General features: G+C 40.9%; 1 protein-coding gene across 2 annotated transcripts in view; it reads right to left on the bottom strand.

Moving 5' to 3' along the window:
* Positions 1–252: 252 nt before the first annotated feature.
* Positions 253–16,563, bottom strand: part of NEXMIF (neurite extension and migration factor) — a 107,399-nt gene continuing 91,088 nt past the window's right edge. For both annotated transcript variants that reach the window (XM_046673605.1, XM_046673606.1), the window contains exons 2-5: positions 10,391–10,544; positions 7,454–7,579; positions 2,394–6,768; positions 253–1,801 (exon numbers count right to left, since the gene is read on the bottom strand). In XM_046673605.1, coding sequence (XP_046529561.1) covers positions 1,708–1,801; positions 2,394–6,768; positions 7,454–7,532 — 4,548 coding nt within the window. In that variant the 5' untranslated portion in view covers positions 7,533–7,579; positions 10,391–10,544 and the 3' untranslated portion in view covers positions 253–1,707. The remainder of the gene's footprint in view (positions 1,802–2,393; positions 6,769–7,453; positions 7,580–10,390; positions 10,545–16,563) is intronic.

The following is a 16,563-nucleotide window of genomic DNA, read 5'->3' as shown; positions in this document are numbered from 1 at the left end:
ATCATGGACTGGGAAGTGTGTATACTTAAATATGTGACAGGCTTCCTTCCATTTCTCTCTTACTACTTTCAAATGTTGCTTCTCTGTTTGTGAATATATTTAGGTGGCAATGACTAGGTAGGTTCATATTTTGCTTAATTATTCCTTTTGAAACATCTTCCCTTTTTTAAAAATCCCCTTTTCCCCCACCCACTTATTCTCCACCCTCCCACCCACAGCCTATATATTCACAAGTTAATAGGTTAGTAACAATATTAGTAAGAATAGTAAGAGTAACAACAACAACAACCAACAACATTAATAATATTAATCCCCTATATCTGTATAGCACTTTACGATCTACAAAGCGCTTTCACATCCATTATTTCATCTGTGCCATAATGCATCAGTCATCAGACACACAGGCCTTCAACTGTGCAAGGAAAATAGATCAAATGTTAGACGTCAAGTGGTGAATAAAGGGGAAGAAAACGCTAGTAGTGAGGGATGTTGGAGCTGTGAAATTTAAAAAAAAGGGGGGGGGAGGGCTGAATAAAAAATTCTGATTTCAAAAATTTATATAAAAAATTGAGATTTAAATTTAGTGTGTGGCATCAAATACCAGTCATCCTAAGACTAAGTATATATGGCCCCGATTAGTTGTTACCACAAATTGTTCAGTTTATCTGATATATGTACGTAACTCACAGGAGTTGAACTGAGATGCCTTAACATTTTCTTTAAATGACATTGGCATTGCAAGATTAAACACTTAAAGAACACTAAAGCCATGATATGAGTGCACTTTTGACAAAAGTGGAATAAAACATTTAGGAAACTACTTAAATAAAAGCAATCTATGTATTTCATTTATCATTAGTGTTGATTTTATAACTATTTTATAATTTATCCCAGACTATTATAAAATATATAAAACCGAGATATAAAGTCCAGCAATATAACTTTGCACTTTAAATAATTTTCAGCTACAGATTTTGCTTTTAGAAAACAAACTTTAAAGCAGCTGTTTTGTTTCCTTTTAAAACATTCTGTAAATGCATATACTTGGGCCCCTGATGGCCTTAGCTGTTGTGACTTCCAGACCTTTCCAACATTTTAACTCTTAGACAATGGAACAAACAAACCCTATTTTGTGCCTTGTTTAATTGCTCATGTTTCCACACAGGACAGTTGACTTTAAAATTGTAAAATAACATATGTATGCATATATATATATATATATATTTTAAAAATTCATTAATGAGCTTTAAACTGTGAGTGAATCTGTGAGATGAGGTAAGGAAATTTGGCACATTTCAAACAGTATCCTTTAAGTTTTGGTAAATTGTGTAACACAACATATTTTTCCACTGTGATCTACAGGTGCTATCCACATAAGTGGGGGTGGTTAATAGCAAGAATCACTGGAATGCTTCTAGTAATTCAACAGGGACAAGCTCCCCAAATACTCACAACCAAATGTTGATATAGAAGTAAAAATATATACAATACAGTCACTTGTTTGTAGTTTGGCACAATGTTTTCCTTGGGTAAATAGTGCATAAACTACTTGTGCAACTGTATGACTCTTAAGCCTTTTACATAGAACATCAGATTAAAGTTTGCTTCCAAAGACTTATTCCCACGCTTTAAAATTCTTTTCTTTAAGCACTTACATGTCAACATACATACCACAAGGCATATTTTGAAAGAAATAAAACACAAACATCAAATGTCTTTCTGGAAAATGCGAGTCTCTTCTTCAAACACAGGTAAAACCCAAAATGCTGTTTCTGCTTTTAGGAGATTGTAGTCGGAATCCCTGCAGAAAAACCAAACAATTTATGCCATCTTAGTTATTAGCCTTAGTGTATGTCCCACAAAGGGATCATACCATCTAAATTTGTTTACATCATACTAGATGCCGTATGATGCAGAAAAAGATACAAATAGCAGGGGGGCACTGGAAAGCACTCTTAATTGCCACACGATGAGATTTTGTTTTCCAAATTATGCTCTTTTTGCTTAAATGATCTTGGCTTTTGTCTATATAACTTTTCAATTCTGTTGTCCAAAATTTTTCTTACTGCAAAGCCCTTTCCTTCCCCAAATCATTCAAGAGCATATTTTAGTTCTATTTTCTCAATAAGTAAAAACTAATGCTGAATAGCAGAAAAGGTAGCCTTGTTAGAGCTTATCCCTAGCCAAGCCACAACAGAATTGCCCAATCTTTTGGGTGGCTCAAAGGCATAGGGATTTTCATGCATTTTTTTCTTTTCTTTTTAAATTGAATGGGGCAGTTTCTTTCATGCAAACTTTTGCTTTCAAGAGGGGAAAAAATGAGGGACTATGGGCTTAGCAGGTAGTAGGAAAGCTAAGGGTGCATCGTCCTAGCCATTTTGGTGCAGTATTACCTCAGTTTTTCAAAAGAAGCTGTCCCAGCCTCATCCTTGTGGACCTGTTCCCGCTCCATGCGCTTTCCCTTACACTTCTCATCTCTCAGGGCCTTGGAGCTGGATTTGTGACGATATAACTTTTTGTGTGTTGGTCCGTTATTGCCTAAAGTGCTCAGGTTATTATACTTTTTATCAAAGAAGGCAGAGCAAGAGTCCTCATTATTATAACCAGGCGTGTTTGCACGACCAGGATCACCTATCGCTGCTTTCCCATTGCTTTTACTCACACCCTTGATGGACCTGTGATTCTTAGTGGCTCCTGGGGACCCACTGTTGACCTTTTTCTTAGATTCCTGTGGTGTCCCAGCCAATATTTTGAGGGTTTTTAATTTTAGACTATTGGACTCAGGGGAGTAGAATATGTTGGGGTCCTCATGGTGCTCCAAGGGTTCCCAAAGGGGCTCTATGGAGGCCATCATGAATCTCTGCACATCTGCCATACCAGAGGCGATGTTGGACAAGATATAGGAAGGCTCTTGAAACTCCCGTTGGTCATCATCCAGGAGGCTGTTGGTGTTAGTGCCCATGCTCATGTCGCTCCAGCCTGGGTTGCTCTCCTTCCCCAAAGCCCAATCTCCAGAAAGTCCCTTCTGATTTGGCATCTTCATAGAGGCCACAGGGCCACCATGCTGGATACATTCGGCCAATGTCTTCCCTGTGGATATGCTGTTGATTTGACCTCCTCCACGGCCAATGCCAATTTGCATTTTCTCTCCATTGATTGCAGCCATGTATTTCCCTTTCTTTGTTGACTTAGGGACCTGGCGGGAGGTTTTGCCAGGTGGCTTTTCACTCCCTTTGTTGTTGGCTTTGGGTGATTTTTTCCTGGTGTTTTTTTGAGAAGAGCTTTGGTTCATAGCCCCACTCTTGCTGGGTGAACTTTTCTTTCTTGATTTCGACACTTTGTTATTGGTACTCATTTGACCAGATGGATCATTAAATGTTGATAGACAAGGGGTTTTTTGGAGCAGGCTGACAGAATCCTCATCATTGAACATATGGAACTGAAACTGATGGTTATTTAAAGTAAATCCATCATCCACTTGGACCTGCCGTGAAAGGGTACTGCAGTCCCACTTGATTTTCTCCATATTGCCCAGTGGGCCTGGGACACCCTCTTGGAACCCCTTCAGTGTTCCTAGTGTCTTGATACCCTCACATCTGGTAATTTGAGGAGAAAGACTAGGGGTGTCAGGCGGGGACATCTCTGAGAGAGAAGAGTGGCGGAATTTGTCAGGAGTGAAGTTGGAGATATCCAGGAGGTCAGTGGACTCCTTTAGTGGTACTATCTCATCAATGCTCTGCTGGATCACCAGCTTGGGGCTGCAGTGGGCCAGGAAGTCATCAGTGATATCATCATCACCATCCTTTTCACAGGGCTTCAAGCTTAAGGAGCAATAATTGCTTGAGTTGACAGAGAGTGGTATTATTGAATCAAAGTTAAAGAGTCGACCATCATCCATACTGACTGGGCTCTGCTGGAAAGGAAAGCAGAGCTCTGCATTATTAAAGTGACATAATTGATAAGAGTCATCAGACGGGAGCTGGGTGTCTTGCACAGAGGCGTATAAGACCTTGTTGCAACTACTGCCACCACTATTGAGGCAGATTGGATTGTATGTTGTAGCTGTGAGATTATTTTCCATGGAGACTACTTGGGAGACTACAAATTCACTGGATTGGGTTGGAGCTATCTCCCTTGAGACTTCAGCTATGAATTCCTGTGGGCCGGAAGTAGGCTTGTTGGGCCACACATTTCCATAGTTGTTTGATTCCATTTTGAAGTTTTGGGATGGCTGCTGCAGCTCAGACTCAGAAGGTGAGGAAAGCACACAATCCTGCGCAGGCTGGAGAGGTACAAATGATTTTTCTGTTTGAGTGAGGTTGCCTTCATTTTGCTCTGGAGAATGGTGAGTGAAGTATGAGATACCAGTATTATTTGACAAGTCAGAAGGATCTAACAATGTCTGCAAATACCCTCCAGGTATAACAGGTATATTGGTGGCAACATTAGCAGATGATAGAGGCATTTCAGAGGAGCAGGTGGTTGGTAGGAAAGTAGAATTCTTAGCAACCTTTGCCTCATGAAATTCAGATAGATGGGAACTGTTTGAGGTCCCAGGAATAGCTTCATTCTTTAAATTAGCTTTGGAGGATTGGTCTTCCAAAAGAGGGCTCATTTGAACAACTGGCTTGCTTTCTTGCCCAGCTTTGATTTTCTTGGATTTTAACCTGGCTTCACTTTTAAATTTGATTTTGTTGAGCACTTTCCTCTCTGGCCCCTTAAATTCTGCATCTTGGGCTTTTACTTTTACTGATTCAGGACCTGTGATATCATTTAAATGTGATCCATTTGCACAGCTGGGGACAGCCAGAGGTGCTGACTTCAGTGTACCTTTCAGGATTCCATTTTCTTTATGACTACTAGCTTGCCTCTGATCATTGCAGAATGAAACCTGCTTACCACTTGCTGAAGTTTCCATGGATGGGATTCTTTGAATTCTGTGCCTGTTGCTAAGTTTAGATTTTCGTTTGCGAGCAGGTGGCAGAAATGACATCTCAAAGCTACCTGGTTCAAAGCTTTGCTTTTGGCATAAGGGTGTCTTGTTGGAGTCTGTATTGCTGTTTCTCTGTTTCTTTTTCTTCTGCCAGAAGCCCTTCAAGGGGGCCAGCTTGGCGTACTTGTTGAGTTGATTCTCATTCAAATTCACTGTTGTCTCACTGGCATCCACTCTACCCAACTTCACCAGCATGTTCTTCTCACCTTTAAAGCGATTGATGATGATATATTTGATAATAACAGGGGGTTCTTTACGGGTTACTTTTCTTCTCTTTTTGGGACACCATTCATCATCATCTTCCTCTTTTGAACCACCTGGCAGCCATTCCTTCCTCTCATTTACTTTTTCACCCTCTAGTGAATCAACATCATATAGATAATCTTCACTGTACCTGACTTTTCTCTTGGCTCGCAGGCCATAGTTCTGTTGGGAGGAGGAGCTGCCAGAATTAGTGTCCCGAGCCATATAGCGGCTACAGTCCTTGATCTCTCCCATGGCATCATAAGAGACCTCAATGAAGGAACTGTCATCACTGAAATGCCCTGATGCCTCCAAGGAATTTGCAAGATGGCCCTGCTTTGGATTCTTAAATTGCCCTACCTCAGTCCCACTGCATGGTTTATTTAAGGCAGACTTTTCTCCATTATCCTTTCCATCTTTTTTCTCTACACCTTTGTCTTCCTGTCCTTCTTCTTTGCCTTTCTTCTTGTCCAAGTTTTTATCTTCCTCTCCCCAGATGATGCTCACATCAGGGACCTTGAATTGGGAAAGATCACTGCTCTGTTTCAGGGCCCCACTCTTAGACTCTCGCTTAGGACAGGTAGTAAAGACACTGGGAAAAAAGTTGAATTGCGCATCCTCCTGCATCAGAAGGGTGGTCTTGTCTCGAACATTGTCTTGGAAGGATTCATATCGAATTTTCAGGGAGCAGACATCACTGCCCAACGTTGACTCATCATCATCGAACATATAGTTATCCACATCTTCTTCAGAGAATAGATTGACAGACAGCTCATTCTTGGAACAGAGGTCAAGCAGTTCAATCTTACTCTCACTAATGAAAGTCTCAAAGTAACCCCAATCCTGATTGGAATTTGCCAGCAAAGCCTCTTCTGTATTGCACTTATCTAACAGTAATGCCTCATAATAACTTTTCTGAGCTGGATCCTCCAAGTCGATGTCAGGTTTCTCAGCTTCTCGTCTATCTCCTGCCCTTGATTTGTGCAGGGGGAAGCCCAGGAGCTGGTCTGAGAGCAGCTGCTCTCCGTATTTCATGTTTTCTCCAGCATTAATACACTGAATCCCTATATCAGAGACTGCACAGGTTTCATAATCCCTATTTAGATCACTGACTTTCAGACTGATCCCCGGCTCAGGATCTACTGCATCCTTGGAGTCCATGAAGCAGCCCAAGCAAGTCCGGCTTGGCTGCATGAGGCAGTCCCCATTCAGAGCTGACATGCCTGCAGGCTCCATTATGGTGAATGGAGCTTTCTCACACTCATTGGGCAGTGACCATGTGTTCAGGCCTTTTGCAACACCAGATGTAAGGGAGATGGCATTCACAGAAGTGCTATTAGCAGCATGCTCAGGTGGTTCAATCAGGCCCAAAGGAGAGGGAGGGCTCTGCACACAGGGTTTCTTCGAGGGCAGAGGCAGGAGACCCCTGGGATACATCAAGGTCTCTTTTTGAACCACTGGTATAGGCTGGATTGGTGCGACAGCTTCTAGAGCTGCAAATGACTTCATTGCCACACCCTGGTCCTCTGAGTCTAGAGAAAAGGGAAAGAAACGACAGGAATCAAGTTAAAGGTCTTAGACCAGACTCATTAACTGTCTTTCCCTTGATCAGTTTCTGGTCTTAGATCTCATACAAGCTAAGCTGCAGCTTCTCTAGCTTTAGAACTAGAAACTACAAAGCTAAAGAACAACCTGATTTTACATTGAACATTCATGTGAGTGAAAAATAATATTTCTTCAGGTTCAGCCTTTTCTTCAGACACAGACAGAGCTCTCCTCAGAAACGAGGAAATAATTGGACTGCTTGATTAATTGGAAAGTCAAGACTTTCAGGGTAGGAAAATGCTCAGATGGGATATTCATGGTTTTGAGCAATGAGACTCAGTCCTATCCTTCAGACCTCTGTTCTGGAAGCTCCTACTGAATCTAGACATTCCATGCCTCACATCAGACCACATTTCTAATTCACTAGGAATTTTGAGGAACTTAAGTATTCATCTGACATAGATCATTTGGGAGAGCAAAGGGGTTGGATTAGATACCTCCTAGAGACCATTCTAGCCCAGTTAGAGATTTGGTGGAATAAAGTTTAGGATTAACATCAATCTCAGAGGCATCCTAGACTTAACCTACCCCAACTTTGTGGATACTGGAAGTCTATAGTAATAACCAAGGATTACTGGGAGAGACATTTGTACTATAATTAAATTCCCTTACCATTTTCTTTGACCCCATTAATCAGAGTGTTTTCTCCGTTGGCTGAGGCAACAACAGCCTTATCTTGTTGGTTATCCATGAATGTAACCTCTTATTGTTTCATTCCAAGTCCAAATGTTGTCCAACCTGCACATTTCAAATATATAATATCAGTTATTAATTTTTTTCTGTTTTAAGGTTATTTTGGTTAGAGAGGTCTTTAAAGGCTCACCAGAATTTACCTGTTTCCAGACTGGCCTCATTACTGCTAATGTTTTTGTTTCATAGTTTATACCTACCATATAAGCCAATTTGGAAATTCACACTTCATTCATACATCCTAGATCCTTCTGTCCCCTCTAGGCCACCATCCTATTCAAAATTGAAATCTAAAGAAGCAGGCAAACTTATACCTTTTTCCAGATAGTAAGACATTTAACCTAATCATGGCCATCCAATTAGGAAGGATGCAAAGTAGAGTCCAGAGTAACCTAAGATAAGGGTGTGTGCTTGTGGAGATTGGCTTTATTTACGTTTGTCTCATTTCTACTTCAGATTATCTGAAGCTCTTCAAAAACAAGCCAATTCATACATAACACACACATATAAATGACACTCAGATTTTCTCTCTCTATGCATTAAAATTTGACTACTAAGGATGAAAGAAGTAGAGAATCCTTTCCTTGGATTCTTGACTTTCATGACCTTAACTCTGGTTTTGACAAGTATTCCTCTGAGCCCATAGCAGGATTTTAAAATGTGACCACAAAGAAGATCTGGAATTTCTGAAAAGGTCCCACCATAATCTGGTATTTTTAGGGCACAGAACACATATCCAAAGCCCCTCATCTCCTGCCCACCTACCTGGGTGGTAGGTATATGCAAAATGACAGGAGACAAGACCACCCAAGATGGAGGTATCTACCATGTGCCACTACAACATCTATAAGCCTCTATTTATTCCAGCCCCCCTTTTCCTAGACCTTCTCCTCAGTCAGTATCCTTCCCTTTATTAAAAAGTAAAGACTACTGATGGCCAAGAAACTATTACAAGAATCTCAATTGCATATGCACTTATCCTAATTCATGTGCATACTATAAAATGTAGGTCCAGTGTTGAGGGAACAAGAAGCAGTGAGCCAGACATAGTTTTACATGATTCAGTTTATGTGATATTTTATCTATCTGGGCCTATTCTTATCTGTAAAATAAGAAGTCTGCACTAGGCAATCATCCAGTTTTAAAAATGTTAGATGATCCTGGTTTCCCCCTAACATTTATATATCGGAATTGCCAAATTTTCTTCTCATTTTATACAAGATCTGACTTGAGAGTAGCCAATAAGCAACAGGTGCCAGGGAAAAGAGAAAGAAATACTTATTTGTATTTACACAGAAAGAAGGGCTGGAGATTTCTAAAAGATGGAGAGGAGTGGCTAGCAATATCAAAGTCCCCATCCCTTGGCAAGGAGGGCTCGTTTGTGGTGGAATTGAATGAACAGATCGGATGGCTGAGCCTCTGCTTTAGAAAGGACCGTATGGGTCAGATGGAATCATACCGCCGTCATGGATTGCTCTGTGCATCTTTTTTTTTTTTTTTAAAGGAACTCAGTAGAACTTCAGGTATCATTTTACTCCTCTTTAACCCCTACACTAATTCCATCTTGGCAGGGACTTGATAAGTGGCAAATTATTTGTGGATTTTAATAATTTAGTATCTTCTTGTCCCTTATGCCTAAGGCTAACTACAATGAAGTCCGTTTTATCACCAGGAAGACCAAGGCAGAGAGAAACAAAAACTAAAATAAGGTCACAAAATAACATAACACAATGGCAGATCTCTGAAAGGGACCCAAGTCTCCTGACCAAAAGACCAGGTGTTTTTTCTTAAAACGCAAAATGTTTTCTCTATAATTTTACCACTTCTAATCCCTGGTCAAAACAAGGCTGTAGAAATATGTTTGCACATGTTACTGATCTATACTTCCACCCCCTTTCAGGTAATGAAATAAAGAACAGCTGCCTCAGACAAGCATTGATTATTAGTAAAAATTAATGTACCATAAAATATATAGAGGAGCAAAGTATCAAGAATTATCCAATCTTGTCAGACAGGAAAAGAACAATATGTTAGGGGACATATTAGTGCCATTGTAACTTTACTCCGGGATGTTATTTCCCTAAGAACATAAATTTTTTCTAATAGAAAAATATGACCAAGCATCCATGATTTATGGTTCTGAATTAAAGGGAATCCTAAAGGGTTGAGAATAAAGGAAATACAATTTGGCAAGAGATAAAGAAGAGGTGAAGAGTGGTATGGGAACTTGACGAGCTGGGAAGAGGGGAGGAAATGGATGAATACCCACTAGGTGCCAGACTGGATACAGTTACAGAAGTTATCTCATTTTGCATTTATAATCTCTTTGTAAGGTTGGCTCTACTAGCTTCCCATTTTTTTTCAAAAGGGAAAACTGAGAGTATCATAGACATTAACTTAGTGATTATCAATTATTTCGGCCTTTCTTCTACAGAATTAGAAGGCTAAACCCTGAGTGGACAATCATTTAGTCCTTTCCTATGACTTCAAAACTCAGCTATAAACAAGACAACCTAAAGGTATATATTTTCCCACATTTCTATTTATTTATACCTTGGCTGCTTACAAAAATGATTTCAGAGAGGGATTATAATTTTTCATAGTTACAGTACAAACAACTCTGGGCTTGCTTTAGCTTTTCCTCACCTATCAGCATTTTAGGACAACACATTTTGTGGGATTTTAAAAATCTGTTTTGAGCTTAAAATTGATTCTCACTTTTGGGATAATGTACAACAAAATGTTCTACTGATCATGGTAAATCAAGCAGTGTAATGGCACTGAAATAACATTAGTATGAAGACAAGTATTTTGAAGCAAGGAAGTGCTCAATTAAACCAGAAGAACAAACCCTCCTACCTGCCTTTCCCCTCAGTTGAGCCTGAGAAGTGTTCATAGATCCTGTCCCAGTAGGCTGCTATGCTCTTCCCCAAAGGCCTTTAAGCCTCAGGTCTCAGAGTCTAGATGACCCACACCAGCATTTGTGTTGGGGGCTGTCCGTGGCCTTTTCCAACTGGAAAAAAAAGCAAAGCAAGAAAGTAAATCATGTTTCTGCCCATGGACCTGGGGCAACACAGCCTTTGGGGTTTGAGTAGTGCTGATTTCTGGGATATCAGTTTAAATGAATTCAACAAATTGACGAGGTACCACCTGTGGTCATGGCAGTGTACCAGGAAGTGCAGTAGAAAAGTTAGGTGAATGGAACTAGACCCATGTTCTCAAGGTGCTCAGTGTTTACTGGGGGAGAACAAGCCATAGACAAATTCTAATAAATGTATAATATACTGAAAGAGAGGCAAAAAGTTTCTATGGGAGTTTCAAATGGAGAGAGATTATCCTACTTCTAGAGAGGAGAGAGATCAGGGAAGATTTCACTAGTAGTATTTAAGATGGACTTTAGAGGATGGTCTTTCAGGAGGTGGGCACGGGGACGTATAGAGGAGAGAAAGGCACTCCAGGCTGAAGATATCTCATGAGATGGCATGAATCTCTCCCCACTCCAGTCTATCCTCTAAACAATTGCTACAGAATCACAGGTCTGACAACTTGGCTTAAACTTTTCTGTTTTTGCCTTGCGTATAACACCCTTCTCAATCAGTTCTCAACTTTTCAAGTTGTATTCTCCTTTCATTATGTTCACCTTCCCCTATACTCCCAAATATTCTAACTCCTTTTGCTCCCTTAATGTGCTAGACCAGTTTTTGCTTCTGGGTGTCTTGCACTTGATATTCTCTCTGCCTGGAATGCCTCCCTCCACCTTCTCCCCTTCCCTTCCTCCTTCCCCTCCTCCCCTTTCCAGCCTCCCTTTCACCTGCTTTTTCCTATTCCCTACTCATTTTTCCTTGACACCTTCCTTGATTCTCCCCACGCCCAAGATATTAGTCTCTTCCCTTCTCTGTGTTCTGAAAGAACTTTGATCTCCTCTGTGTTTATCACTTTATATAGACATTACTTATTTATGTGTGTGTATGAGGAAGATTGTCGCTGAGCCAACATCTGCGCCAATCTTCCTCTACTTTATGTGGGATGCGGCCACAGCATGGCTTGATGAGTGGTGCTAGGTCCATGCCCGGGATCCGAATCTGCGAACCCCAGGCCACCGAAGCAGAGCATGTGAGCTTAACCACTACACCATCAGGCCAGCCTCTAGACATTACTTCTTTATATCTGATACCCTCAAAAGACTAAGTGGCCCCCAACCTCCACAAGGCCTAGCTCACACAGTGCTTAGAAAATGGTATGTACTCTGTAAAAGTTGATTAGACAATAATGTTGGATGGTAGGAAAAGATGGCAAAGAATTTCAGAACAGTAAGAATTTTGCTAAAATATAAAGTACACACAAGAAAATATGGCTGAAAACATAAGAGCTATACTGTGGAGGCCACCCAAATCTTAATTCAGGAAGACACTGAAGGGTTTTGAGCAGAGGAACGCTACGATTAAAACATTAGGACCAGTGAGTGGGAGAATCAGAGGTAGGGAAATAGGTTAGGAGACAATGTTCAGGTGTGAGAGGTCAAGAAGATTAGAATTAGAGAGGAGGAAATAAGAATGGAAAGGAGATGTTAGATTTGAGTAGAACTGCAGAGGTGTGCTGTATAGACTTGGAAAATGATTTAGATGTGGTACATGAGGGAGCAGGAGTCAGTATACAGAGAGAAGAGAAAGGTCAAGCAGTCAACAGATGGTTGTGAAAGGAACACTAGGGGTGGCTGGATTCCAGGCCAGAGTATCCTCAGAAATACAGGTGCCAGGATCTTCATGAGAATAAAGCAAGGTGCGTAATAAGCTCATTGTCAGGTCCAACACGGATAATGAAGCTGACAAGAGTCTTAGCTATCATACTGGAAAGGAGGCAACCGACCAGCCAGCTAGTATAGATGAGGCATCTACAGGTTTGGTTAGGGACTGAAATGGAGCAAGGAGATGGGAATGCTGTAGCAAACATGTCCACAGAAGGTTTCCAGGCTAGCTTAGCCAAGTTCTGTCTAGTCTGATTCTTTAGGTTCAACTCCAGTCAGTATGATGGATGACAGAATCAGCAATAATACCGAAACCACATTCTTATCCATAACGCTGCTTGGCTAATTCCATTTTCTAATGCCTACCAGGATTTCAAGATACTAGGTTAGAAATATGGAGGTATGATGTTTTTAAGTACAGACAACATGTTTAAATGAAGAGCCATATAAGTTTAAAAATATTAAGGGTGAGAGAGACATCAAAAAGAGGTGATCCCAGTTAAACTCTAAAGAATTCTATATATCTCAAAAGTATGGTATAAATTTATTTCATCTCTTATGATAAAGATTCAAAAATTCAAAAGATAGGCACAAAAAACTCATATAGAAGAGGCGATATTGTGTAATGGACAGAGTACAACCACTAATTAGCTGGGTATCCTCAGAAAAGCTCCTTCCCCTCTCTGGTTCTAAGTTTTCTTAGCTGTACAATAAGAGTTGAACTAGATTGTATCTAAGGGCTCTTCCAGCTTTGAGCAATCTATAATTCATTTAATTTTTGTTATTTTTCATTAAAAAATTGAAATCACAAGTGTAAGGAAAAATTTACATATATGAAGAGTTCTGATTTAAGTTTTGTGTGATACTGAGATGAGCCTAAGATGTACATCTGAGGGCACTCTTTATCTCTTCTATCTCACGTCCCTTCCTGTATTCCTCTGATTTTTGTGCATTCCTACCCCAATCCTGTCAGAGGCAACAAATAGAGTGCTGCTGCTGGTGACAGGGCTCTGTATGTTTCACCCGCCTTCATTTTTGGCAGCCACCAGTCTGATGGGGGGAGGCTGTTAGGCTCCTGGGCAGCAGCTAGAGTGGCTGATTTTTGTCCTAGCTCAGTGGCTCAGTGCTTATGTCTCCCTTCCTCTTCTTTTCTTTTTTTTCTCCTAAAGATTGCCACCTGAACTAACATCTGTTGCCAATCTTCTTCTTTTTTTCTTTTCTTCTTCTTCTCCCCAAAGGTGCCAGTACATAGTTGTATATTCTCGTTGTGAGTGCCTCTAGTTGTGCATCCCTTCCTCTTCTTTTCTCCCTTCCCCTACTGTTCTTATCTGTACCATCCTTTGTGACATCACCCTAAAGAGATTTCCAAAAAGAGCAAGTGCATAGTATGTGAAAATTCATTGTCTTTGTTAAAGCACTACACAAATGCCAGAAAACCTAATATTCAATAAGACTTGAATTAGGAGTAGAAAGAAACAAGCACAAGCACTCATGGGCTCAAGTCAGGAACAGTCAGCCTACCCACTAGTCTTAATTTCTAAACTTTTAGACCATAGGTAGCTCAACTTTACTGGCACATCTCAGTGTCCCTTTGCCTTTGCAAAAGAATTTAATTTGCAGGACTTCTCCTAGCTGCTTTCTCTCTCAAGTCCAAGGAACAAGTGGTAAAGTCCAATCATGGTTTGTCAGGTAAAGAATGGGGTGCTTCTTTCTAAAAAGAATCCCTTTCTTCTTGTTGCTAGACTCATATTGGCAGTATGATGGCACATTAAGCACAGAGAGACCAACCTGGAATGCCTGTCGGTGTGTACCAGATGGTGAGTCCTTGGAAGGACCATGCCACTGTAGCCTGGCACTTTGTGAGAATGGGTTTATACAAGGATTGTGTCTTAATCACAGAGTGCCTTCCTTGACAGGCCGCACTGAGTTACGTTTAACGCTTGAGTGCAATAACTGTAGGCTGAATTATCTTTTGTCTTTCTCCATATGGTTTCTAATCTCCTTTCTTACTGCTAATCTATCTTGTTAATTTTATTTTAAAAATGTTATTAAATTCTTTTCAGAAATACAATCACTGAACCACAGGGCTAGAAGGATCTTGGAAGACAGTCTAATCCCAAACTCCCAATTTTACAAATGGGGTACCCAAGTCCTAGAAAGGGGAAACTACTTGCCCAGTGTCACACAGTGAGTTGGTAACACATACATATCCTTGGAAAAATACCCATGGCACCAAGTTACATATCAGGTGGAGTATAAGTTATAAATAAAAGTAACCACTAATCAGAGGGCTACTAACTTTTTGTTTGTCTTTATTGGAGGAAATTCTGTCACAAGTAAGAAAAATGTCCTTGCTTATCCCAAGAGGGGGAATGGTAGGGAGTGGGGAAAAAGCCAAACCTCAAATCCATCTAGGAAGGAGGCACTCCTCTTCCAGCCTCAGTATTCTAGAACTTTGTGTTGTCGCCCTGAGGCATACCAGTCCAAGCACCATATTTCTCCCTTCCCCCCACACATGATGTTCATGTACACTCAAAAAATCATGGTGCCTTTCTTCTCCCATTGTGGAAGCAGGATGCAGCATACTGGACTAGAGTTGGGAGGCAAGTGGAACTGGGAGTTCATTTGAACTGAAAGTGCTAAAATAAATTCAACAATTTAGGGGCTGGCCCAGTGGCGCAGTGGTTAAGCGCGCATGTTCTGCTTCAGTGGCCCGGGGTTCGCTGGCCTGGATCCCGGGTGTGGACATGGCACCGCTTGGCAAGCCATACTGTGGTAGGCATCCCACATATAAAGTAGAGGAAAATGGGCATGGATGTTAGCTCAGGGCCAGTCTTCCTCAGCAAAAAGAGGAGGATTGGCAGCAGATGTTAGCTCAGGGCTCATCTTCCTCAAAAAAAAAAATCAACTATTTAATAATGCCTAGTTAAAACACCACTTGAAATTTTGGATGGGGAGTTGAGGGACCAGGGACACCACAAGAAGTAAAAAGGGTTTTGAAAAGTCCCAAATAATCATAGTAGTTTTCCTTTATAGTCTTTTACTTATCTCTTACTTCATTCTAACCCCCAAAGCAGGAAACAAGAATGTAAAGAAACAAACATCAAATTAATTACTATACTCATTTAGAAGCCCCTAAAGAATTACAGGCATATCTACTCAATCCCTGATAGATCAGCTATTTTTAGGTAAGCAGACAAAAATCATCTATAAATGATTCCAAGTAAATTGAAGACAACACATAACCAAACACAAAACATCTCAAGAGCAAAAGTGATACTACTAGCCTGGCCCGGGAATTTGGAAACAATCTTGGTCCTTGGAATCTTCCCATGAGATGCTGAGCTAGCTGTTACAACTAACTGGGGACCTCAGTTTCACCATTCATAAAATCCTTGGCCTTGGGGCCGGCCCCATGGCTGAGTGGTTGAGTTCGCGCGCTCGGCTTGGGTGGCCCGGGGTTTCGCTGGTTTGGATCCTGGGCGTGGACACGGCACGGCTCGTCAAGCCATGCAGAGGCGGCATCCCACATGCCACAACTAGAAGGAGCCACAACTGAAAATACACAACTATGTACCGGGGGACTTTGGGGAGAAAAAGGAAAAATAAAATCTTTAAAAAAAAATTAAAAAAAAATCCTTGGCCTTCCTTTCTAATTTCAGAGATAGTTCCAAGGCTTTCCTAGCAAAGAAAGCTGGGGGGGAGGGTACCCATCCTCTATACTAAGCAGTGAAGATCAGCATAGTTCAACACTGATAAAGATCTGTGGATCTTGGGCTTAGTTGAGTACGCCACTTCCTTATCTCTTTTGGCTATGTGGAAACTAGTACAAACAGCTGGTTGGAAGGCTGGGTACCACATGAGTGAGGACATATGTTAATTATTTCCACAATTATTAAATACCTGTTTCATATGTTAGACTACGGCATGAGGAAAACAGAAGTGAGAAACACAAGCTCTATTGCCAAGGCACTTACAGTTTAAGAGAGGTAGGGGCATACTTGGGATAGCAGGTATCTCTCATTGTGATGTCTTAGATTGGCTCAAATATTTATTTCTGTATTTTGATTTTACTTTCAAATTATTCCCCTAGCCTAGTCAATCGCCAGGATAGGTCTTCCAGATATTGGTCCAACTGGGATTTCTTTTATCAAAGAAAAAAAATCCCTCTGATCCATATGCACAAGGCTTAGAAAAATGAATCCATCTTTGATCACTCCATGAAGAGAAGTGCAACTTCCCACTCAACTTTGGACGTGCTCTTATTAAATACACAGCTGCTAGGCAA

The sequence above is a fragment of the Equus quagga genome, chromosome 10, assembly GCF_021613505.1.
Source record: "Equus quagga isolate Etosha38 chromosome 10, UCLA_HA_Equagga_1.0, whole genome shotgun sequence".
NCBI classification, from domain to species: Eukaryota; Metazoa; Chordata; class Mammalia; order Perissodactyla; family Equidae; genus Equus; species Equus quagga.
The sequence above is the reverse complement of the archived record's forward strand: the minus strand, read 5'-3'. Positions and strand labels throughout refer to the sequence as shown.